This window comes from Portunus trituberculatus, chromosome 37, assembly GCF_017591435.1.
Source record: "Portunus trituberculatus isolate SZX2019 chromosome 37, ASM1759143v1, whole genome shotgun sequence".
NCBI classification, from domain to species: Eukaryota; Metazoa; Arthropoda; class Malacostraca; order Decapoda; family Portunidae; genus Portunus; species Portunus trituberculatus.
Window position 1 is genome coordinate 4,230,811 of NC_059291.1, and position 24,385 is coordinate 4,255,195.

Sequence of the window (24,385 nt, forward strand, 5' to 3'; positions counted from 1 at the left end):
ATATGTGTGTAGGTAGGCAAGACATCTATTTTTTTTTTTTTTTTTCACTACCGTCGCAACAGTAGGACAGTAGTTATTAACCCTTTAAGCGCCAACGTTCTCATTTTGGGAACATGGGAGTAAATATTCACCAAAAGAAACCTAATTATTTCATTGCTCTCAATGAGCACTAAAATGGTTTGGCTGATGTTGATTATGTAATATATATGGTTGTACTGTATGCAATCAAGAAATTAATCTATTTTTTTAATATTTCAAAATTGCCATTTTTAGTTATCTTGAGTGTTTTTCTCCTGAATTTCATCATTGCTCAGATTTCCCGTCCAATGATTGCAATACATTGTTTCATCTTTCGTCAGACACTAATTTTTTAGATGAGACAATCAGAATGATGAAATTATTTCTGGTTTGCGATTCATAAGAAGAAAATTTATATGTTCCCAAAATGGGAACGTTGGCATGTTGTCTTATGTAAATCTATGTGCTTCTAAGAGGTAACGTGTGAAGACTGAGACACGTTGGATCCTGCAGTAGCCTAATACAACCGTGCAATATATAAGGCCACTGTCCCTGTCCCTGCTATCATTCGGTGCTCACTCATCCTCAAGCATGGGTGTGTCTTTTTACAGGTAGGTTTTACTGTTGTTTTCATTATGCCATTATTTTTTTTGTTGTAGTGTTTTCTCTTACTGTTGTTGTTTTCAAAATGACATTATTGCAGTGTTTTACTGTGTGTGTGTGTGTGTGTGTGTGTGCCTACATTTTCCCTTCAGTTATGGTCATTGATACTAAAGTGGATTATACGTGACAACTATATCAGCTTCATTAGTGCAGTTTTCTCTATGCTGCTCTTTTTCTGATGCACATGTATTTAATTTCTTTTCAGCCCTGGTAGACAACTGACTCGATTCACACATCTTGAAGTGGCAAACGATGTGGTTGAGAAAAGCAGAAGTCAGAAAATTGACGTGGTGTTGCTGCCTCCTGCTGCTGGATGTCGGGGTATTGAGAGTGATGAAGAGGATGACGATGATATTTTAGACAAGGATTGGATTCCAAATGAAGTTAGTGGTGAGGTAGAAGTTCACGAGGAGGAAGAAGAGGATGATGTTGCTGAGGAAGATGTTGCCAAGGAGAGTGAGAATGAGGAAAATCGGCGATGGAGGAAAACAGAAAGGTTACCACTACAAGCACACTGCATGCCGCAGAAGGTGGGAGAAGATCATTTTGGCAAGGAACCTTATGAAATATTCAACTTGTTCTTTGGGCCTGAAATTATCCAACACATTACTGAACAAACAAATTTGTATGCCGTTAGAGACAAGAATGCATCAAACTTTCATGTCACTGAGGAAGAAATACGTAAATTCCTAGGCCTATTGCTTATAAGTGGATACCACAGTCTGCCATCTGAAAATGATTATTGGTCCACAAGTGAAGATTTGGTAGCACCTGTATTTGCCAAAACAATGAGCAGGGACAGATTCCGTACCATCAAAAGGTACCTGCACCTTGCTGATAACTCAAATCTAGCAGGCTCAAAGATGGCCAAGGTCTTGCCCTTACTTGAAATGATAAGAAGTAACTGCCAAAAGTTTGGTGTTTTTCATGAACTACTAAGCATTGATGAATCTATGATTCCGTATCATGGTCATCACTCTGCTAAGCAGTTCATAAGGAACAAACCAATAAGATTTGGCTATAAAATGTGGATGCTATGTGGAGTAGATGGATATCCATACAATTTTTCCATCTATTGTGGCAAAGAGGGTGACTCGAAGACTCGACAACTGGGGTCACATGTCGTGATGTCAATGTTGCAGCCAGTTGAAAGTCCTGACCACCATGTAGTGTTCTTTGACAATTTCTTCACAAGCCATGGATTACTGACAGAACTCACTGCAAAAGGGTTTCGAGCCTGTGGAACTGTTCGAGATAACAGAACAGGCAAGTGTCCTCTCCCCCTCAAAGAAAGAAGTTGAAAAAAAAAGAACGAGGCTATTTTGACTACAAATCAGATGGTACAGTATTGTGTGTCAAATGGAATGACAACTCTAGTGTGACAGTTGCCAGCAACTACTATGGTGTAAATCCAATTCACAAAGTAGAACGACGTGTGAGGAAAGAGAACAAGAAAGCAGTTGAGCAGCCACATCTCATTCACATGTACAACAAGGGAATGGGAGGCGTTGATGTGTGTGACAGAATGTTGTCCTCTTACAGGCCGCGTTTGCGTTCAAAGAAATGGTGGTGGAACATTTTCTCAAACATGCTAAATCTGGCAGTGGTGGCTGCTTTCAGATTCTACCAATATATTGGTGGATCGGCAGGTATGTCACATATAATGTTCAGGAGAGAAATTGCTCGAGCAATGGTAAAGGTTCAAGAACACAGGAAGAGACTTGGAGGACCCTCCGTACAGCCAGCAAAAGCAGTGAGGTACGACGGAGTGAATCACATTCTGGACTCATGCACTCAAGGTAGATGCTGCCTCTGTATGAAGAACACACGACTGCAGTGCACAAAATGTGGAAAGAGACTCCACAAGATGTGCAGTGAAGCCTATCATCAGAAGTAAACTAGTACCAAACATAAATAAATGGAAATAGTCTGTTATTCACAAGAATAAATATTTTTTTTTTTTTTTTCAACTGGAATCATGGACTTGCATGTTTTTTTTTGTGAGATTTATATGTTCAGTATCATATAGCGGCAATAAATGAATAAAAATTGTGAAGGCTTCTTTTCATATCATCAGGATATGTTTGTGTCATGTATCATGCCAACGTTCCCATTTTGGGAACATGAAAAATTCATATGAAAATAGTATTGTAACGTAAAAACAAAAGTCGGAGTGTCATCAGCCAACATCTAAGACCTTCTAATCCAAAAATGAAAGAAAAGCATTCAGAGGAATTGGATAAATGCAAATAAACTGTCACTAAACATAGATAAAACCAAATACATTATATTCCATACTAAGGGTAGAAAATTTTCATTAAATCATAATGTAAACCTAAACAATAAAGTAATTGAAAGGGTTAATTCCATAAAATTCTTAGGTGTTATAGTCGACTCCACATTGTCTTGGTCTGAACATACTAAATTAGTAAAAAACAAAATTGCTAAAGGTGTAGGAATACTTACAAAAGTAAAGAAACTTTTAGATAAATCAACACTTGTCACAATCTATAATAGTTTTATCTATCCCTATTTGTTATATGGAATTGAAGTATGGGGAACAGTTAGCAGATGTCACTTTGATACTGTCTTTAAGTTGCAAAAAAAAAGCCATCAGAATTATTGCTTCTGCTAGTTACAGAGAGCACACCAAACCATTATTCTTATCTCACCAAATATTACCCCTTGAAAAGATTTATGTATTTGCTATAAGTAAATTAATGTATAAATTTAGTAACAACAGTTTACCCTTAATATTTAATGATATGATTATTAGAAACACACAGGTTCATTCTCATTCAACAAGGCATAACCAAGAAATACATGTACCACAATGTAGAACAACTTTATTTCAAAATACTTTCAGATATAAAGGAGCAATTATATGGAACCATGTGTCCAAATCTATCCCTTATGATTGTAAATTATCAACTTTCAAGCATAAACTTAAGACTTTTCTATTGGACAGATATAACAGTGATTCTTAGTCAAATACAATCTGGATTGTTGTTGTTATAGTTATTACTATATCTAGTATTTTTCCTTATTATCATCATTAGTATTATTCTGTATTATTGCAATTATTATTATTATTATTACTATTCTTATTACCTTTATCATTAACTTTATTATTATTATTATTATTATTATTATTATTATTATCACTTCTTTTGTTATTATTATTATATACTATTATTATTATTATTATTATTATCATTGTAATTGTTACTATTATTCACTATTATTATCATTATTATTAATTATTTATTCATTCATTAATACCAATATGTTTCTTTTCCGTTTCTTCCCCCCTGTCTGTTTTGAGTCTGTTCTGAGATTATTTACAATCTCAGTAAGAGTATATTAGGACACATATACCTTCGGGTATCTAGTCCTCTTTGTCATATTATCGACGTGTTTGGGCAGTTGCCTAATTGTAACTGTTTTGTATGTGTATGTGTAATATGACAATAAACAAACAATAAAAAAAATAAACAAGGAAGGGTTAACCCTTTAATGGCTGACCTATAATGGGTTGACTAAACAATAAATGATGATCAGTGTTGGGTAGACAAAAAAAAAAAAAAAAAAAAAGTCGAAGAGAGGAGGGCCGGGGCGCATTCTTTGAAAAATGTTATGTGGATATGACCCGGTATTTTTTTGGTTCTCAAGTTCTACGATAATAGCTAAAGATTCAGCATCTGATTCCATTGTTGCAAGATGAACAGTAATACTATATTTGAAATCTTGAAATGACTATCCTATCGTAGGAATGTTGTGTGCGATGGCAAAAAGTTAGAATATGATTAAAAATGGCATCATAACCTTAATTTTGTTTAATTCTACATCGATTAGTTTGAAATTAAGGTGTAAATTGTGTTTTAGGGTAATATAGAAAAACTGATAACGCATTATTATGTGTGGTGAAAATAACTACGACACAGCGGCGGTGTTGCTTCAGTGAAAACATCGGAACGAGTCAGCAGTGTTTGGGTGACTCGCCGCCGCGATGGAAGAACTGAGACAGCACTTCAGCAGGATCCGCGTGCCCCAAGGCGGGGACAAAGTGTACAAGGATGAGTGCATGTTCTCCTTCGACACACCGGTGAGTGAAGGCGTCACCTGGGAGCAGCACAGGTGTGGGGGAGGAGCAGGGAGAGGTGTGGTGTGGCGCCTGGCGGTGCCTTCCTTGCCCTGCCTCTCTCGCATGTCATTCTGCCACTGACACATGGCCACCGTGGGCACGAGGAATAACACCCCTTGATTTTCAGATTGATTCTGAGACGCACCGAGACTTAGTCTCGCCTTGAAGATCACAGAATCCACACTGACAATGTACAAACTCCTTAGATTGTTTATTCCTAAAAAGATTTCAACTTCATATCTCACAGAAGGCCCATGTAGTTAAGCTATGTGTAATTTGATATTATCTTGTTCTATACACAAATATACATCACTTTTTCATATACAGATACAGGAAATAGATTGCAGAAATTAATGTAAGAGTTGAAAAAATAATGCTATCAAGTGTGGAGACAAAGATGTATTCAAGATGTCTTATAAATAGCTCATATTTTTAATCTTTCACGTCACACATTCATATTGATAGACATCTTGCAACATAGAACAATTATTTCATGGAGTGTGGCTCATCAGAACTCATCTCTCCCAACTTCACTCACTAATATTTCATAAAGTAAACAAATTATCTCATAATTTCAGGAAAGTGAGACTGGGTTGTATGTCTGTCTGAAGACCTTCCTGGGTTGGGGCAAAGAATATGTCTCACAATACTCTCAACGTACAGGAAACTGTGTCTTTCTGCATCTCAGGCGCATCAAGAAGGAAGTATGTTTCTGTGGAATTATTGTTTAGAGACGACATGAAAGTATACTTGTTTCTAGACAGCAGATTATTATGACCATATGCACTTCCTCAGTTACCAAAAATTTTATGAACCATGTGTAATCACAGATTTTTAGCATATCTTAGAGAATGAAATGTTAAAAAGGAAGTTTGTAATGAAAAGCATGAAAAAATTTGTTACGATTTACCTTACCGGTTTGAAAGCTGTAACATTTCAAAAAATTGCCAAAAAATTTTATAAGTCCTAGATGGAAAATGTGTGATAATTTATATATGTCAACTCTATCCCAACTCTCAGCTACCCCCAGAGAAGGAGATGGAGCCTGAGAAGAAGATAGCACGCCTTGCTATAGGTGTGGAAGGCGGCTTCAACCCTGATGCTAACAAGAAGAGGTATGAGTATGAAGAACACAACTCAGTTGTCATCCTGCCAGCCTTTACCACAATACCACTACCTAATCCAGAGCTTCCAGAGATTGTAAGTGCATTGTCTCTAGTATGACACACTCTTTCATTTACATCACTTATAACTTTGAAATAGGAAAGATGCTATACATTGTGAATTAAACAGATAAAGCTGATGAAAATATTATATCATGGCAGTTCTATTTAAGAAAATCAAGATATCACTACTAGAGATCTTATGCCACAGGTGCAACAGAGTGTGGCTGGTGTGCTAAAGGCAGAGTCTGCCTTGCATTTAGCTGAGATTGAGGCAGCTGCTGGGGCGTGGGATGGTGAGGTGCGGCAAGTTTCCAAACATTCGGCAAACCTTGTGCAGCTGGACAATGGAGTCAAGGTAACTCAATTCATATGCAAACCACTATCTTGTTATTAAAGTGTTTTGTTGCAGAGATTGCCTGAGATCAAGCATTCTTTTTCTCTTCAATGAAGATGGTGTATTTCTAAGGAGCATCATATCACCTGTACTTGTGAAGTTAAGAGTTACATTGATATTTAGTTGTTCCTTTGGTGAAAGATCAGGATTATATTAGATGCAAAAATTTGATTTATACTAATGTTGGAGTGTGGTAGTTAATAAGGTCATAGACTTAGAAATCTGAAAATGAATGCAATGATAGTGGCATTTGGCAGGGAAAGATGCTGATGAAGGAGTGGTGACTAGAATTGAATCATATTGCCTTGTCAACTGTAAAATGAAGAGGAATTGTGTATTACTGTAATTCAAAATATTGCCTTTTGTATATCAATCTTATGGCAATTTAGACATAATTTTGTTGAATAGCTACATGTGTTTATGTTTATATGTTTATAGTATAATGATGTTTCATTATATACAAGGTTGATGCATGAAAGAAAACATTGCATAACAAAAATACACATATGTGGAAGCTTCCTTAACACTGATTATAGGATGTTACATTTGACATCCATATTATTCAATCCCTTGCAGGTTCCTCCCCGTGGATGGAAGTGTGAGCAGTGTGACAAGACAGACAATCTGTGGCTTAATTTAACTGATGGGAAGATTCTTTGTGGTCGAAGACAGCTGGATGGTTCAGGAGGAAATAATCATGCTGTTGAATACTATGAGAAGACAAGTGTGTTAAAATCTGCCATTCAAATCTTGCACTGTTGTTATTCCTTCTGAAAAGAACAATTGAATTATCTGACATGAAATATTTACGCTGTCAGCATTTTAGATTTCAAATATTTCTACATATATTTTAGTCTATTTTTTTTCTCTCTCTCTCTCTCTCTCTCTCTCTCTCTCTCTCTCTCTCTCTCTCTCTCTCTCTCTCTCTCTCTCTCTCTCTCTCTCTCTCTCTCTCTGTCTTTTTTTTTTATTTGAATTCTTCCTTGGTATCTCTTTCAGAGTACCCACTTGCAGTGAAGCTTGGCACCATCACACAGGATGGGAATGCTGATGTTTACAGCTATGATGAGGATGATATGGTGCTTGATCCCAATCTAGTGAAGCACTTGGCAGTAAGTGGCTCTGTGTTGTACAGTAGTGGATCTGTATTGTTGGTTGTAATTGTAGTGGTGATGTTTTTTTTTATGGAAATGATGTGTGTGATGGTAGCATTGATCCTGTTGATTTTGATTGAAATGACAGTATGTAGATTTAGCTATTGCTATATCACTTCTTTTCATTCACAGCACTTTGGTATCAATGTTAAAGTTATGGAGAAAACTGAGAAGACAATGCTGGAGCTGGAGATTGATTACAATCAACGGGCATGGGAGTGGTCACGCCTTACAGAATCCGGTACAAAATTGGTACCCAAGTTTGGGCCAGGATTCACAGGTACTGTCTTTTGGTGTGTCTGCAATGTAATATGATGTGTCAGTATGTTGTATAGATTCATTTCTATTTGTTCTGTTTATAATTGGAACTTTTTTATAACCAAATCTCTTTTGTAATTGTCAGTGTTGTAGCTATGATATTGTATCATTGTACCTTGTTCATATATATTGCTATGTCAGGGTTTTCAAGGAAAGGAAACTCATTTCCCTATTAAGTGAAATTAACTGTGCTACTGCACATCACATGAGTATAGTAAGATGCAGTTTTCTTTTTCCTATTGAGAAAATTTATATAACTACCATATTTTAGGCATATGAAGTGCATGAGCATGTAATACACAGTCAAATTTTAGTATACTCAGTCCAGGAGAAATATACAAGAAAAGTACAATTAATCTAAGAATCCTTAGCTGAATATCTCATGCTTTCATCATATAGTCCCTTCACCAGTGTACAATGCATGTGCTGGTTATGACATATTCATGTACAGAAAAAATTAAAGTGTAGACTGATACCCTTTAGTAAGCTATCATGGTAGGCCAAGTTACAGCACTTAACACCACCATTGTAAGTTTGTACTTATTACCATGGCTATGTGCATAGTTTTATAATATTTCATTATTAATGACTAAAGAAATTTGGGAAATATTTTGCTAGAAGGTGTTTGGAGTTCATGTATAGGTACCAATGAGCCTAACAGAGCAATGAAGCTACCATTTGGCCTTTGGCAAGTAAGATGCAGGGTGATTTTCTTGGAAATTTCTTTTTGAAAAATGCCCAAAAATATGATTATAGTAAAACTAAATTGTACTGACCCGTAAGGTGGTGTTTGCCATTCTGCCAGATTTCCAACCAAAACATTCAGCCTATACTACTCGTGGTTCTTTAATCACTGTATTATCAACAAACGGCGTTCTGAGAATATTCTGACTATTTCATCAAATAGCAGCTGATACAAATAAGTGTTATATACCAAATCAAATGAAGGTATTTCATGAATATGTATGACGATGTGGCATGTCAGGACGGGCGACTTTGCCAGTCGACCCGGGGCGGGATTTCCCCTGGGGGAAGGGGGAGGAGTCAGGTCACCACGCAGGTGCAAATCAACTCACTTCTCATTTGGTCGCCACTATGGAAGGATACACTGATGCATCCTCGTCTGTGTGTTGTACAGCCAAACCAAGAAGTTTGTCTACAGAATTAATAAATAAAGCTTGCAAGGACCACTTTTACCTATAAATTAAGCGAGGAAGAGGACAGCAGGTGCAGCTGGTATATCTGAAGGCACAGTGAAGAGGATTTGTCCCAGTGCAAACAAGATATACACCACACAGCATCACAACCTTATCAGCGTTTCTTTTCCCCACTCATTATATTACACTGGGTATCTCAAGAGGACACAATAGTAAATATTTGGTAAATTATCAGCTTCATTTTCACTTTTATAACCAGCACCTTAACTATATTTAATTTACCTATGGCATCTTCATGTCTTGTCCATCACTTATATTTTTTTTTAGCAAAGTTATGCATTAAAATAAATAAAACAATTATTCCGTTTTCCTTGAAGTAATGAGAGATATGGCAGCGTCACACAGATTATAGGCCTAGCCCTACGGGTTAGTACAATTTAGTTTTACTATAGTACTTGTAGCATTGTTTAATAGATCACCATTTGTGGAAGCTTACTAATAATCTCATTATACCCTGCAGGGATGAGGAACCTTGGTAATTCATGTTACATAAATTCTGTGATGCAAGTGCTCTTCACCATCCCAAGCTTTGTTGAAAGATTCTACAATATAAGGCAGACCACCCTGGAGAACTACCAAGGCTCTAATCCTTCAGAGGACTTCAGTGTTCAGATGTGTAAACTTGCTGCTGGTTTGCTGTCAGGAAGGTATGTTAGTTTGTGCTTTGCATGTCATCTCAAACATCAAGTTTTAGTTATTCTTAGTCAGAGACATGTTATACCAGGTATACTCTGCTGGGCTCTTTTAAGCTTGGTCTAGCAAACAACATTTCTTAATAGCTGAAAAATTGTATTTATTATTAGCCAGTAAATTTACATTCATATTGTTTGGGTTCCATTCTTTTGCAGACACATTTCATTAGTTCTTGAGGCAACAGGGAAGGTGGCATTTCCTTCCCTGTTACATTTTACATCTATTTTAAATATATCTACAAAAGAATGGAACTAAAGTATTAGATAGTAATGGTTAGAAATGACTAGAATATTACCACAACCTTTTACTGATTGATTTTGGTACTCTTGCATTAAATCTTGTAACCACACTTCAGAGAATATACATTGTAGAATGTTAGTGAAAGTCAATGTCTTTGTTTTATATCACTGAATTCACATATTGCAGGTACTCAGAGCCTCCCAACACTTTAGACAAGAGCAAAGATGTTGATGACCTTCAACCAGGCATTTCCCCTCTTATGTTTCGGACATTGGTTGGGAAAGGCCACCTAGAGTTTTCCACCAAGAAGCAGCAGGATGCCATGGAATTTCTGGAGCATGTGCTGAAAATGACAGCCTGCAACTCTGTTGGTACAACTGATCCTGGCAACTGCTTTAAGTTTGAGGTTAGAATCTGACACCTCATTTTATCTTTTGAGTAAGAAAATTGAGAGAATTAGGATCTTCCCAGACAGAATTATTAGGTTCACAAAGGTGATAATATTTGTATAATCTTCCCAAAGGTCGAAGATAAATTTGTGTGCAGTGCCAGTGGGAAAGTGCGTTTTGTCACTCGACCAGATCAGTACCTGCCTTTCCCAGTCCCCATGGAGGAGGCCATCAACAAAGAAGAGGTGGCAGCATACCAAGCCAGGAAAGCAGAGGCACAGGCTGCGCAGAAGGCATTGTGAGTAGTCTTGGTGTCTAGAGCCAACTTGAGCTCATCTCCATTTGTTGCATGATCATATTTTCTGATATTTTAGGTCAGTGTCATTCTGAAAACTTAGTGAAGTTAAAATTTACATACTTTTTTCTTTACAGACCTGAAGAACAAGTCAGAGCTAAAATTCCCTTTGATGTGTGTTTATCAAAGTTAGCATCACCTGAAGAAGTAATGACACAGAGCTCTGCAGCTGGAAAGGAAGTGCCAATGCATAAGATCACTCGTCTCCGCACCTTCCCTGATTACTTGATCATCCAGGTGAGTGGCTCTATTTCCTCCATCTCTATATTTGATATCGCATTCTTTTGCACTTTATCTCAGTGTATGGCTTCACTGCAAGTCTCTATGTTTTACCAGTCATTATTCTTTTGCTTCTGAATTCTTTCATTCCTTTCCAACATCCTTCACTTATTCCTTCCATTCATTTGTCAGATTCATGTCTTATCTCTTTCATGTATAGGCTGGATCTCCCAAATCTGGAATTCTGAAATCTGGTAAATTCTATAATCCAGCATAATTTAGATTTGCAGGAATTATTAAAATTTTCCAGAATAATATAAGTTTGCAGGAATACAGCAGTGCATGTTTTTTTTCTTTACCTGCATATATATATATATATATATATATATATATATATATATATATATATATATATATATATATATATATATATATATATATATTTTTTTTTTTTTTTTTTTTACAGTAAGGCCTATAGCGCCTGTAGGCACACTTGAAGAGTGTATGGGAAGCGCTGTTCAGCTTCCGCCCATTAGTGGCGCAGGCAATTTTATTTATAGTGGTACCCATATTAGGGCCCATATCACCGCCCAAGCTCATCTTGACTGTAACCACCTAGAACCTGGGTATCATGGTGATATGTAGGTAACTTTAAACCACTCGACAAATGGCAAAGTGTTTTAAGGCTGTACGTGGTGGAATTTGAACCTACACGTGGACGTCTGCCCAATCCCACGCTCACCACCTTATCCACTATGCCACCGCCTTGTACAGCAAACATATATCATATTAAAACAATGTTACAATTATAATACTTACTTATGGACCACCTTTAGTCTGGAATTTTCCATAATCAGGCAAGCCTCAGGTCCGGCAGTTGCCAGATTTGGCGAATTCAACCTGTACTCTCACTCCTAATTCAGTTTACTGATGTATAAGTGAAGTATGAATTTTAGTGCATTTTTACTGTACATATTTGGTTTAATAACTGTAAGAAGGACCTCTAATATATACTGATTTTTCCTTTTTTTAAGTTGGTGAAGTTTGGGATTGGTCAGGACTGGGTGCCCATGAAGTATGACATTTCAATTGACATGCCAGAGATCCTTGACCTTTCTGTGCTTAAAGGCTTTGGACTACAACCTGGGGAAGAGCTACTACCAGAAACTGCAGAACCACCAAAAGGTAAGTTTGATCATGTTGGACACTTTCTATAATACTGAATGGAGGTGACTGAATACATGATCCATAGTGGCACTGTATACAGTCCCTAAATCTAATAGACTTTTCATTGCAGAGCCACAGATCAACATTGAAATAGTGCAGCAACTGGCTGAAATGGGGTTCCCATGGGAGGCCTGTCGGAAAGCTGTCCACTACACTGGCAATACTGGCTCTGAGTCAGCCATGAACTGGGTAATGGAGCATATGGGTGATGCTGACTTTGCTGACCCTCTTGTCTTGGAGGATAAGAAATCCAGTAAGTTTTTTTTTTTTGCTTTTTATACATCTTTTTTTGAAGGTGTGATGTACTTTTAAGAAGAGAAAACAGTTATGTCCATTGTGTTTCAGTAAAATTTGTTATGTGTTTTATTCTCTTGAGGCTGTACTCAAAATGTGTGCAGTCAACCTTACAAGTTACATCTCATGTTTCCCTGCAGGTGGTAATGACAACTTCACCCCTAATGAGGAAGGGCTAGGCATGCTTATGTCCATGGGTTTCACCAGGGATCAGGCAACACTTGCCCTCAAGGAAACCAGTAATAATCTGGAGCGTGCAGCTGACTGGATATTCTCCCACCAGCATGAACTGGATTCACTATTAGCAGCACAGAGTGGAGCAGCTGCTGTTCCTCCACAAAAACCAACTTACACAGATGGCCCACCAAAGTATGTTAACAAATAAAAAAACTGACATCTTGCTCATTGTGTGTGTGTGTGTGTTTAACACATATACAGTGTTGTTATTCAGGTTGCACCAATTTTTGTATTTCTGATCCAGGGAGAATGTTGAAATTAATACTCAAGACATCTTACCTTTGATTAAAGTTTAGTTTATCATTATGGAACGCAAGATCTTATTCACACTATTGAATTAATAGATTCAGTTACTAAATGCATGCTATTTTGTTTCCAGGTATGAACTAAGTGCTTTCATCAGCCACATGGGAACCTCAATATTTGTTGGACATTATGTATGCCATATAAAGAAAGATGGCGAGTGGATCATATACAACGACAACAAAGTGTCCAAATCAGTAGACCCACCTCTGGATCTTGGTTATATTTATCTTTATAAGAGAATTACGAACTAGCAGTATCAAGGAACACATCTTTAAAGAGACTGGTAACTATGAATATCTTTATACTGTTTCATTCTTCATTTAAAGTGTATAAATGCCTTGTGATTATAAATTAAACCTATACATATATATATATAATGACATACTTTAACTAAAAAGCAAAGGTATTCGGTTATGACGTTGAAGACAATATTTGTTACAAAAGTAGTGAAAATTCTCATTTAACCTGTGATCACATAGGGACAGTATAGGGAGACTTCACAAATAATAAGTAGTCTAGTAGTACCAACATCAGCAATTATTCTTTTCATTCTGTTTTCTTATCATAAAGTCTGAACAAACTGAAGATTATTTATTTTAGGTTTGCTAACTTATAAACATTGATATTTCATGTTGTATTTGAAATAGTCTCCAAAAACCATTTGATTATCATTGGATATTTCCTAGGTCCATAGTATATGACTGAACTTGAAGGGACTCATGGCTCTGTCATGCTTTTAGAAAGGTTTTGTTTTGTTTTGTTATGTAAGCCCATGTTCTGAGTATTTGACATCTGACTCAGTCACAGTTGCTTGTTCCATGATGCTATTATGTGCATCATTTTACACCACTTTGTACTGTATGTGTAACACATTTGGGTATCAGCAGCATAAGTAAACTATTTGACAATTTGGCCTTTGAATTAGAGAATACGTATTGTGACAATTACCACACATATGGCTTGAAGTTTTTAAGAACTCTAGAGTAATATTGTCCACACATCATAGTATATTTATTGTTCTCTTTTGTTTACAGTGTTAGGTCACAAACAGACCTCATTTTGCATGATTTTATACTTAATTTATATTTCTTTTGCTGATCATGAGCTTTATTTGTTGGCATACAGTTTACAGTTACTTATTTATTTATTTCAGTTAATTATATTTTTATGCCTTTACACAAATTAAGAAGTTACATAGGACACTGTTGGTGAGCTTCACCATATGTATGCTACCACACTTGCCTATACTTATAAATGTATCCTCTCATGCTCTACTTATCTGAAGTAAAGCACCAAGCTACTTTAAACATTTTATCCATGATTATTATGATTGGAATATATGTATAGCTTCCATGAATATGGTGAATACATTTATGAAGGGATGGAAGGCTTTACCATTGCATAATGCTTACCTACTTGCTATATAGCTTTTGATTCACAGTGTTTGTAAGATGGCCTCCAGACAATCAGAAACAGAGGACAAGAGGGTTAGCTCTATATGGAAAAGCAATAGTACAATGCATGTTTGTGGACCTCAGAGTTTGGAATTCTGTCCTTAACAAATGGTATTTTTAAATATATTTTCTGTATTTTTTGTTTTTATGAGTAGATATCAGGGAAGTGGAGAGTGTAGATCCTATGCTGTGAGTATAACTGCATGTAGCTGTTCTTGCAGCTTTTAGGCAGTTATAAAACACACACACACACACACACACACACACACACACACACACACACACACACACACACACAAGTTGTGTTCTTCAAACTTTTTTCATTGCATCCCAGTTTGATTGTGCATTCATCTCACAACCATGTGACAGTGAGACTAAAGGGAATCCTGTTATCCAGTTCATCTTGTAAAATATTGTCACTGGCTGTGAAGTCTGAGCATGATTACATGATGTTATCTTTTTTGTTCAGTACTTTTAGTAGATATGGAAAATCAAATTAAAGACAGGTACTATAAAGATCTGTTTTAAATCAGTGAGTCTTTATCCATGACAGCATGTAAAGGAAAACATTCTGGCAGAGCACATATTGAACTGAATCCTGCAATTCATAGGTCTAAGTATTCACAGAATGATAAGTAGTATACTGCAGTTACCCAAGTTGTGTGAATTTTCATTATTAGTAAGAGTGAAAGAAAGTAGAGATATAGAATGAATGACACCTAGATCACACTTTCATGTAGGTGACTCAAGACAGATGTTAGCAGTGCAAGATGCTAATCTATCTATGAGTGTCAAGTAATGATCAAAAGCAACAGTATAGATGAAATAGATGAGTATATGTTCTGTACTCAATCAGTCTCGATTTGGTAATAGCCTAGGAGTGAACCACTCAAGAATGTGGGCTGATAAACACAGCATTTATAGTGCAGTATCATAATTTAGTAAATGCCGTTTTTTATTTAATTTTTGTTTTACTTATTTTTATTTATTTTTTTATTCATTTATTTTAATTTTGTTTATTTTTTTATTTAATTTATTTTTTTATTTATTTATTTTTTTTTATTTATTTAATTTTTTTTTTTTTTTTTTTTTCATGATAAGCTTCAGCAATACGGCCAAGTAAGTCAGTCATTTTTATTTTGGGATATTTAGTTGGCTTGACATGCCTAAAAGTATCTTAGCTTGCAAAAAAAGCCGTAGTACTCACTGTTTCACATTGTTTGACTGATCCACAGGTTATATGCAAGATAGGCTTCCCTGTGTTAGTACTACCTACATACTACAGTAATGGCAGTAAATGCTTAACTTATTTTTTTATTTACATTATTGCTGTTTGAATTTTTTATTCCATTACAACTAGTCACTTCAGGACTAGCAGTGTGAACTCGTTTTATAATAAAAATACCAAATGCCAATTATGTATGTTTTTCACTGGCTACACTAGTACTCTAGTAATAGTTGAATAACGTAGCACCATCACCATCATTATCGTAGACAGTCTGGAATGGTTAATTGCCACGTATCATATTCCTCGGTGTGTTACAACAGTCAACTGATAGGAAGTGATTCGGCTTGGGTATCCCTCTCTATTTTGTATTCTAACAGTGAGTCGTCTGGACTACCCCTCTATAAGATAGATTAAGGATACTGATGCATTCCATTAATGTGTGCCTCTCTCCTCACGTTCAATGTTCTGCCGTTATTAGCCACGCAGCGACAGAAGGAACATTTTTGCCCCCTTCTCCGTGGTGGGCCAATTATGTTTTTTTTTTTTTTTTCGGAGCTGTCTGAGGTTCATCTCATTATTTTATTTTTTATTTTTGTACTCTATCCCTCGCCTCCTACCATTCATATTTATTCACATGAAAGAACGGGCTGGTGGAATGAATGGCTGACCGAGATAAACATTGCAAAAAAACAATGGAACTACAACACAAGTGGCTTGAAAAGAAACTAATATACGGAAATACAAATGGCTTCAATACATGACAGTGACATTACAGAGAGAGAGAGAGAGAGAGAGAGAGAGAGCGGAGGGGGGAGGGGGGAGCAGAGGAATGACTACAGCAGGGGTGGGCAAACTTTTCAGTGCTAGGGCCACATTAAAAAAATAATAAAATACAACCTTATAAGGCTGCGTAGACTATATTAACCCAAAATCATTAATACTTAAAATACGAAATCAAAGGCCTTTAAAGAAAAAGCGTGCACACATGTGCACACTTTGATGAAGAATATGAAATACTCGCAATACTATTTGGTTTTGTTATTAACTTGCTCTTTCAAATTTACTAGCATTTGTTGAACCTCGTGAATTCCTATGGCGGGCCGTAGTTTGCCCACGCCTGCTCTACCGGGTTAATCATATGCTCGCTAATTTTTCACTTATGCACAAACTATCTGTAATGTAATTAAAATGAAAATAAAGAGAATATCACGCACATAAGAAAAAAATATCTCAAATTTACCAAGCAACAAATTAAAGCCTCTCGTTTTCTTCCGGGATGACCTGACTGCCCGTGTGTGGCTTTGCCAGTACCTGACCTTGCACCGCCTTGCCACCGGATAACTGGATAAGCCTTATACCTCTCCCCTGTTAATTCCTTAATATTTGTATCTCTCGGGTATCTATTCCCCTCTTGAAATATACTCCCACTGTCTTCTCTAACAGCGTCTCACATAAAAATGTACAGACATCTTTCCTCTTCATTCTTTTTTCAAATATGATATACAAATAATCCAAGGCAAACTTTACATTCGGTTTCCCTTTTTTATTTCTTTATCTATTTATTTATCTATTTACCGTGTGTGTGTGTGTGTGTGTGTATGTTGGTTGACTCGACTCTGCCAAGCCATGTCTACGGTGAGAATGTTCAGAGTATTATATTCTTTACAATCGTTTTTCTTTCCCTTCATCTCCCATTTCTCTCCTTATTCATTTATTTGAAGACGAGGAAAGAGAATGAGGGGAAATGAGGCAGAGAGGGTAAGCATTGAGAGAATAATATCAATTGCAATTAGGGCGGACAAGAGAGGACAACGAGGGAGACTGTTTCCGTGCAGTGCTGGCCTGCCACCTTCCAGAATGGCATAGGTATGTTGTGGTTAGCTTACTTATTAAGAATATTAGAGATGGGAATGATACTACCTGTGTTATATTCTCAGGTAAGATGCGGAAAATAAGTTTATCATGAAATAACTGTACTTCGAGTGTTTGAAATCTCTTCTTAGTGGAGTGAGTTTAATTATTCATCAGCCAAACCATATCTGAATAAGTTCTTGATTGATTTTATATGAGCGATTTATTGTTCACTATATAAAAACTATAAAAAAATACGAATTAATGAACTAATTACCGGTCCCTTTACCATTCGCTTGTATCAACTCAATCCCTGCATATGTTAAAGTACCCAGCTTATGAATGACCATTGAAAAAAAAAAAAAAAGGGTCAACTTGTGTACCAGCTATAGCAGAGGAAGACAGCAGGTCAGTGAGGATAAACATTTTTTATTTATACATGCAACACTATAAGGTTTGTTCGTTATATCCTTCATATAAGAATATAAAAGAAACAAACAAAAGCATATCTTTAGTCTCAAGCTGCAGGATTCGTGCATGCATTTTTCGGTACGTAATGTTGCTCATGAAAGGAGAATCTGATAACAAGGGAGACATACGAAGGAAAGACTTTATACACGGAAATGAAATTAAAAGAGGCAGAAATATGGAAAGCTATGAAAAAAAATGTTCTTTACAATCACAAAAGAATGTTCATGTTACGAACTTTGACTTTCTTTTTTTAAGATGAGAATATGGGATTAATGTAATATTTATGATTAGTTTTCAACCTGCATGACAGATGGAGGGCAGAGGCACAATATTTCACTAATGAAATGTTATCTGAAAATTTCCACTTAAATTCTAATAATTTTCTAATGCTGTTTAGAAAAATTAATGTACAGCACTGTTTAGATAATAGAGTTGAAATATTAAATAACTCGTGAAAATTGAAATGCTGGAGACAAACTCGCCGAAAAGATAAGAACATAAAAAAAAGGAAATTCTTACAGATGCAATGACTTCAGTGGTTTGGCCGTGTTTGTGTATAGAAGATAAATTATAAAGAGTGCGTGGAGAGGAAGATGCTGGAGACAAACCCGCTGGAAAGAAAAAATATAAAAATGTTTTCAGGTGCAATGAACAAAGCGTTCGGTGATTTGATCGTGTTTGCATACAGAAGATGAAGTATAAAGAATGCGTGGAGATGAAGATGCTGTAGACAAACTTGCCTGAAAGAAACGAACAAAACCAAAAAAATATTTATAGATACAATGAACAAAGACAGGAGTAAAGTAGAGGTAGGTGGAAACAATCAGAGGGCCCCGAGGGATGCTTAGCTGTCTCCACGTGAGCTCTTGTACGGTACTACCTCGATGATCCTTTTTTCACCTGACTTCTGCTGGGGATGAATGAGGTATGTACCTATCCTTTAAGCCACATCCCGTTGATCCCCTAATGAGTATACGATACCTCTGAGGTGTGAGCTCCTTGGCTGACATGTACCCTTTTTATCACCCTTCCTTTGCATTTATGTTTGCTTTATTTTCTATTTTATTATTATTTTTTTATTTATTGTCTTGATTCGTAGTCGTGTTGCGCTGACTGGCACTTTCTACTTTTGTTCTCTCTTCATCTCAGTCCTGAGAGTTGATAACCGTCTTTTATTTTTTGTTAATAACCTCACCTTGGAAAGAAGCTCACCATTTTTTTTCTTGTGTAAAAGTCGTCTATTCAAGATATGTCCAGTTTATCTTCATATACCCTCCTTTTATCAATTGTGCTTCAATTCCGATAATTTTGTTGTTTTGTTTACACATTTTCCATCCTCTCTCTCTCTCTCTCTCTCTCTCTCTCTCTCTCTCTCTCTTAGAAAGGTTGGGGGGGTTGAAAAGATAATGAACTAGCTAAAGAAAAGTGGGTGGGAAGAGGAGGAATGAAAGAAAGGAAGAAATAAAAACACAATGTTATTTTTTTATTTCATTAATTTTATTTTATTTGCTTTATTTATTTGCTTTTATTTTTTTCCTTTGCTTTGATTTTTTTCTTTGCTTTTATTTTTTTCCTTTGCTGCAGTTCTCGGACACTCGTTCCACATTCATCACTCATTCACACATACGCAACTCAATGATAGCAACTGTACCAGCAGGACCAGATTTTTCCCTATGACTCGGACTTTTGGATAAAGTTGACTTATCCCACTGTATGAGAGAGAGAGAGAGAGAGAGAGAGAGAGAGAGAGAGAGAGAGAGAGAGAGAGAGAGAGAGAGAGTGCGCGTGTGTGTTTCTTTGTTTGTTTGTGCTTTATCCCTTTGTGCTTGACTTCTTCATTGGGACAGCTAAATCCTAAAAAATAAGACGGCAGGTGTTGCGACCCCGAGATTGCGGTATTTACATTATCGTAATTATCTTATGGTTACAGTATCTTTAATTTTTAGTAAATGACTGCAAATTAATGATTGGTTAGCTTTGATGTTGTTATTAATAGCAATCATTGTTAATAGGTATCTGTTAACTTCATTAACATTAGTAGTTAGGTTACTTTTGTTAACTTAGAGCAGTGGCTCCCAAAATTTTCTTGAGCGAGTACTTGGAGTCCCCGCGTATACCACCTGACTCCAGAAAAACTCAGTCCCAGTAAATATCAATTCATTCACAAGTAGAACACACAAATGAATAAGGAACACAACTCAGTTTAATTCGGGGGATACATCTCCTGTTTCTTCTCCACCAGTTGATCGATGCCAAACGATCTTCTTTAAGGCAAGAATTTTTTTTTCTTCTGAGAAATCAATTAACTTAATTTAACTAAAAATCGCATATGATCCCGAAAGTGCTCATGTACAGTGCCACTAGTGGTACGCGTGACACAGACTGGGAACCACTGATATGAAGGATGGATAAAGATGTCAAACGTTATCTCGCTGTCCTCGCCCTCGTCTTGTGGTACTCTGAAAATAGAAAAATGTAAAAAAAAAAAAAAAGTAAATGAAAAAAATTACGTTGCCTTGTAATTATCTCTCTTCTTATCTTATGTCTATTTCCATCTCTCCTTTTTGTGTCTTTCTTCCACGTCTTTCAGTAAGTGTGAAGTGAAGACATCGTAAGTCCTACGGCTTGAGGGAAAAATAAATAAATAAATAAATAAATGATGGCATGTCAGTTGGTCATTTTGTTATGGTATGATACATTCTGTGATTACTTGGAGTAACAAAGGTCCATCAAAAGTTACACGCATATTTTTTTTCTCGCATATCATTTTCATTTTATTTTTATTTTCTTCTCTTGTCACTCGTAATGCCCACCTGCCTTACTTTATATGTTTCTCTTTCTCTTTCTTGCTTTTCTTACTTTTCTCATGTCGCATTTTCGTCTTTCTACTTTCCGCATTCTTTTCTTTCCTGTTCCTCTTCATCATGTACTGTCTCAACGCTTACCACTTTACTTAATTTTTCTACCCATCCGTCAATTATATGGGAAATGGGAGGCATGTTCTCGTCACTTTTCATACTAAGGGGGATAATATTATAGTATCATTTGCCCTACCTCCCTCCTCCGAACACTTTTTGATAAGTTGACCATTACTATAGGAATATTAAGAGTATAAGAGCATACTATCAAGAGTATGAGATTTTATTACATTTCAAGTAACACAAGTAGATAGACTATGATATGCCTTAACATATTCTACATGTGACCTCAAAAAGGATCGAAAATTAGCAAATTTTAAACGCCTCGCCCTCTTCCTCATGTCTCATACACTATTTCATAGAAATCGATGCCCATGGTGTTTTGGACGAACTCTTGAACTGAAGCAAGAAGGTGCTTTGTGAAGCGAAAAATCCTAACGCCTAACAAATCTCCATAAGTATACGGAAGACAAGACTACTCTTTGAAATAATTAATGATAAACCTACGTGTAGAGAAAGAAAAAGAAGAAGAAGAAAAAAAAAAAAGGAGGAGGGGAGGGAGGAGGGACAAACAAGATGGACAGCATTCAGTGTCCACTAGCAACGTGCATTGTCTGGTGCCAGTGGTAATTTAAATGATTGTAAATAATATTCCAATTGCTTCAATACCAAACACTTGCATATCTGTAACCGTTTCAGTGTAATGAGGAATCAAAAAGATAAATACAAATACAAGTGAAATGTAGTAAATGTTTATTTTGGGCGTGGTGGCAACTGTTACATTCAGGACTCTGCCCTGACCTGACCCTAACCCCGCCCTCCGCTCCTCCCTTAACACCTGAGCACCTATGCTTTCCGGGAGCCCGTCAGTCCATCACTCAGTTTCTGGCAGTCAGCACATCCCCCAGTCAGTTGTCGCTCGTGTCGCTGCTGACAGAACAATACACAGTCGCCGTCCACAACTTCTCTTTCTGGATCAGAATGGAAATTGCTACACGCCGCCGCCACCACAACGCTCCGAAGTACTTCAAATGTCCATCTTGTGATCACATCATGGATCGAAAGAGCAATATGAATCGACACATCATAAAGATGCACACGAAGGAGAGGTGGTCTCATTGCTGCAATAAACTCTTTACCACCAAGGGAGACCTTCGTCTTCACCAGAAAACTGTGCACGGGAATGGTTACGTCTGCTCCACTTGCAACAAGACCTTCAGCAGGAAGGCCAACAGTGATAGGCACAACTTTAAACACACTACAAAGAAGCCTTTCAAGTGTCAGCATTGTCCCTACGGCACCAGCAGCAAATATAATCTTCAGAGGCACATCAAGCTGAAGCACTCCGTTCTGCCCAAAGCCCCTGAACCGCAGCCGGAGATCCAAGCCCCTGAGCCACAACCGGAAATCCAGGTCCCTGCACCACAGCCTCTTCCCGGATCGCCAGAAAAGAACCAGCAACGCTCCCACACACAAGAAGGACCGGGTCTTGCCTTGCGACAGGGAATGCCAGTGGCCCGAGATGTTACACACCAGCCAGTGGCTCCTCACCGCGCTTTAAAGGAAAGCCGTCACTCTTTCAGAGAAGGGTCGGCCTTTATCTTCCACCAAGAGTTATCAGAACCCGAATTCCCCCACCAACCAAACCCGAGTCACTACACGCAACGAGACCCAACACCCCAACCAGGCCCTAGTCGCTACACGCCACAAGACCCGACATTCCAGCCAAGCCCTAGTCACTACACGCCACAAGACCCGACATTCCAGCCAAGCCCTAGTCACTACACGCCACAAGACCCGACATTCCAGCCAAGCCCTAGTCATTACAAGGCAGAAGACCCGACGCCCCCGCCAGGCCCTAGTCATTACAAGCCAGAAGACCCGACATTCCAGCCAAGCCCTAGTCACTACACGCCACAAGACCCGACATTCCAGCCAAGCCCTAGTCGCTACACGCCACAAGACCCGACATTCCAGCCAAGCCCTAGTCGCTACACGCCACAAGACCCGACATTCCAGCCAAGCCCTAGTCACTACACGCCACAAGACCCGACATTCCAGCCAAGCCCTAGTCACTACACGCCACAAGACCCGACATTCCAACCAAGCCCTAGTCACTACACGCCACAAGACCCGACATTCCAGCCAAGCCCTAGTCACTACACGCCACAAGACCCGACATTCCAGCCAAGCCCTAGTCACTACACGCCACAAGACCCGACATTCCAGCCAAGCCCTAGTCACTACACGCCACAAGACCTGACATTCCAGCCAAGCCCTAGTCACTACACGCCACAAGACCCGACATTCCAGCCAAGCCCTAGTCACTACACGCCACAAGACCCGGCATTCCAGCCAAGCCCTAGTCACTACACGTCACAAAATCCGACGCCCCAGCCAGGCCCAAGCTACCACAGAACAGAGGAGAGTCATCACTCCTTCGAGTACGTCTCACAGTGGCTTACCCCGCCTACAGAGGAGCTTGAGCCCCAAGCATACTATCAAGAGCAGGATGACCCATTACCTCTGGATCTACGAAAATACTCACCAGGTAGGTTTTCCCTTGTATTTGTATTTTGAACTTATTTCTCATGGTATATTTTAATTGATATTTTGTCGTTGACATTCAAACTTTATGTCAAAGTTAGTTTTTATGATGAAATGTTATTTACTTGAAAGATAAGATATGTTCTGCTGTTCGTTCTTCTGCAAACACATACATAAATGAATGGTTAATTTCTTTTAAATTAAGCATACACATTTATACTAATTTTACTCGGTTTTCTTACATTGTAGGAGACATCAACGCAGCGGAGCGTTATTCCCCTCACTTCTATTGGTGGTCGGTAGCGCAGGGGCAGCCCACGCCTGAGGTTCGATTGCCACAGTGGTCGCTGCCTCCCTACGAGTGCCACCGGGATGCCTACCCTGCCCCATACTACGGCCACTGCCTGCCGCATGACAACAGCCACTCAGCAACGGCCGCCCACCAGAGCCACTCCTCAGATCCTGAACTACATGGCCAGGAATGGAGCCTCGAGCGTGAGGGGAAAGGAAAGGATGCCCCGGCAGAGCATTTCAGCGACTTTCAGTCTCAATATCAAGGTGAGAATTTTTTTTGTTTGTTTTTAAGTCCTGATGCAAAAAAATACATTAAGGTGATTTCTTTCTTTAGAATTAGCGCAAGACTGAGAGAGAGAGAGAGAGAGAGAGAGAGAGAGAGAGAGAGAGAGAGAATGGTAAAGCCCCTAATGAATAGCCTATTCCATTTCCTCTTGTTCCCTTTAATTAGATACTGACGTGCATGAAAATACTTTTCCACTTTATTAATAAGTACGTTTTCTGTTTCCAGCTGTGCAGTCCATCCATTCCCCTGTCTCGGAAAACTACCAAGAACAGTCCCATGATGACCTGCCGCCAAGCCCTTCC

At 37.9% G+C, this 24,385-nt stretch overlaps 4 protein-coding genes across 4 annotated transcripts; all 4 read left to right on the forward strand.

Annotated features, from left to right (window-relative positions):
• Positions 1 to 35: 35 nt before the first annotated feature.
• LOC123514096 (piggyBac transposable element-derived protein 3-like) lies at positions 36 to 1,982 on the forward strand. Its single transcript, XM_045271729.1, has 2 exons — positions 36 to 629; positions 887 to 1,982. Exons 1-2 carry the CDS (start codon positions 610 to 612, stop codon positions 1,980 to 1,982), a joined length of 1,116 nt encoding a protein of 371 aa, XP_045127664.1. The 5' UTR covers positions 36 to 609.
• Positions 1,983 to 2,269: 287 nt separating this feature from the next.
• LOC123513915 (piggyBac transposable element-derived protein 3-like) lies at positions 2,270 to 2,578 on the forward strand. The gene has a single exon (XM_045271399.1). The coding sequence runs from the start codon at positions 2,270 to 2,272 to the stop codon at positions 2,576 to 2,578; it is 309 nt and encodes a 102-aa protein (XP_045127334.1).
• A 2,049-nt stretch (positions 2,579 to 4,627) lies between these two features.
• On the forward strand, positions 4,628 to 15,903 carry LOC123514046 (ubiquitin carboxyl-terminal hydrolase 5-like). Its single transcript, XM_045271630.1, has 15 exons — positions 4,628 to 4,786; positions 5,404 to 5,529; positions 5,846 to 6,025; positions 6,200 to 6,346; positions 6,962 to 7,109; positions 7,385 to 7,497; positions 7,672 to 7,819; positions 9,535 to 9,721; positions 10,194 to 10,413; positions 10,531 to 10,694; positions 10,829 to 10,988; positions 12,005 to 12,155; positions 12,268 to 12,450; positions 12,632 to 12,860; positions 13,108 to 15,903. The coding sequence occupies exons 1-15, from the start codon at positions 4,691 to 4,693 to the stop codon at positions 13,283 to 13,285; spliced, it is 2,430 nt and encodes an 809-aa protein (XP_045127565.1). The 5' UTR covers positions 4,628 to 4,690; the 3' UTR covers positions 13,286 to 15,903.
• A 6,034-nt stretch (positions 15,904 to 21,937) lies between these two features.
• Positions 21,938 to 23,536, forward strand: LOC123513917 (DNA-directed RNA polymerase II subunit RPB1-like). Its single transcript, XM_045271400.1, has one exon. It carries the CDS (start codon positions 21,938 to 21,940, stop codon positions 23,534 to 23,536), a length of 1,599 nt encoding a protein of 532 aa, XP_045127335.1.
• Positions 23,537 to 24,385: the final 849 nt, after the last annotated feature.

Coding starts and splice junctions, on each gene's coding strand:
- LOC123514096 (XM_045271729.1), top strand. CDS start 610: ATGGGTGTGTCTTTTTACAG. Junction 630..886: donor ATGGGTGTGTCTTTTTACAG/GTAGGTTTTACT, acceptor ATTTCTTTTCAG/CCCTGGTAGACAACTGACTC.
- LOC123513915 (XM_045271399.1), top strand. CDS start 2,270: ATGCTAAATCTGGCAGTGGTGGCTGCTTTCAGATTCTACCAATATATT.
- LOC123514046 (XM_045271630.1), top strand. CDS start 4,691: ATGGAAGAACTGAGACAGCACTTCAGCAGGATCCGCGTGCCCCAAGGC. Junction 4,787..5,403: donor TGTTCTCCTTCGACACACCG/GTGAGTGAAGGC, acceptor TCATAATTTCAG/GAAAGTGAGACTGGGTTGTA. Junction 7,820..9,534: donor GTTTGGGCCAGGATTCACAG/GTACTGTCTTTT, acceptor TATACCCTGCAG/GGATGAGGAACCTTGGTAAT.
- LOC123513917 (XM_045271400.1), top strand. CDS start 21,938: ATGGAAATTGCTACACGCCGCCGCCACCACAACGCTCCGAAGTACTTC.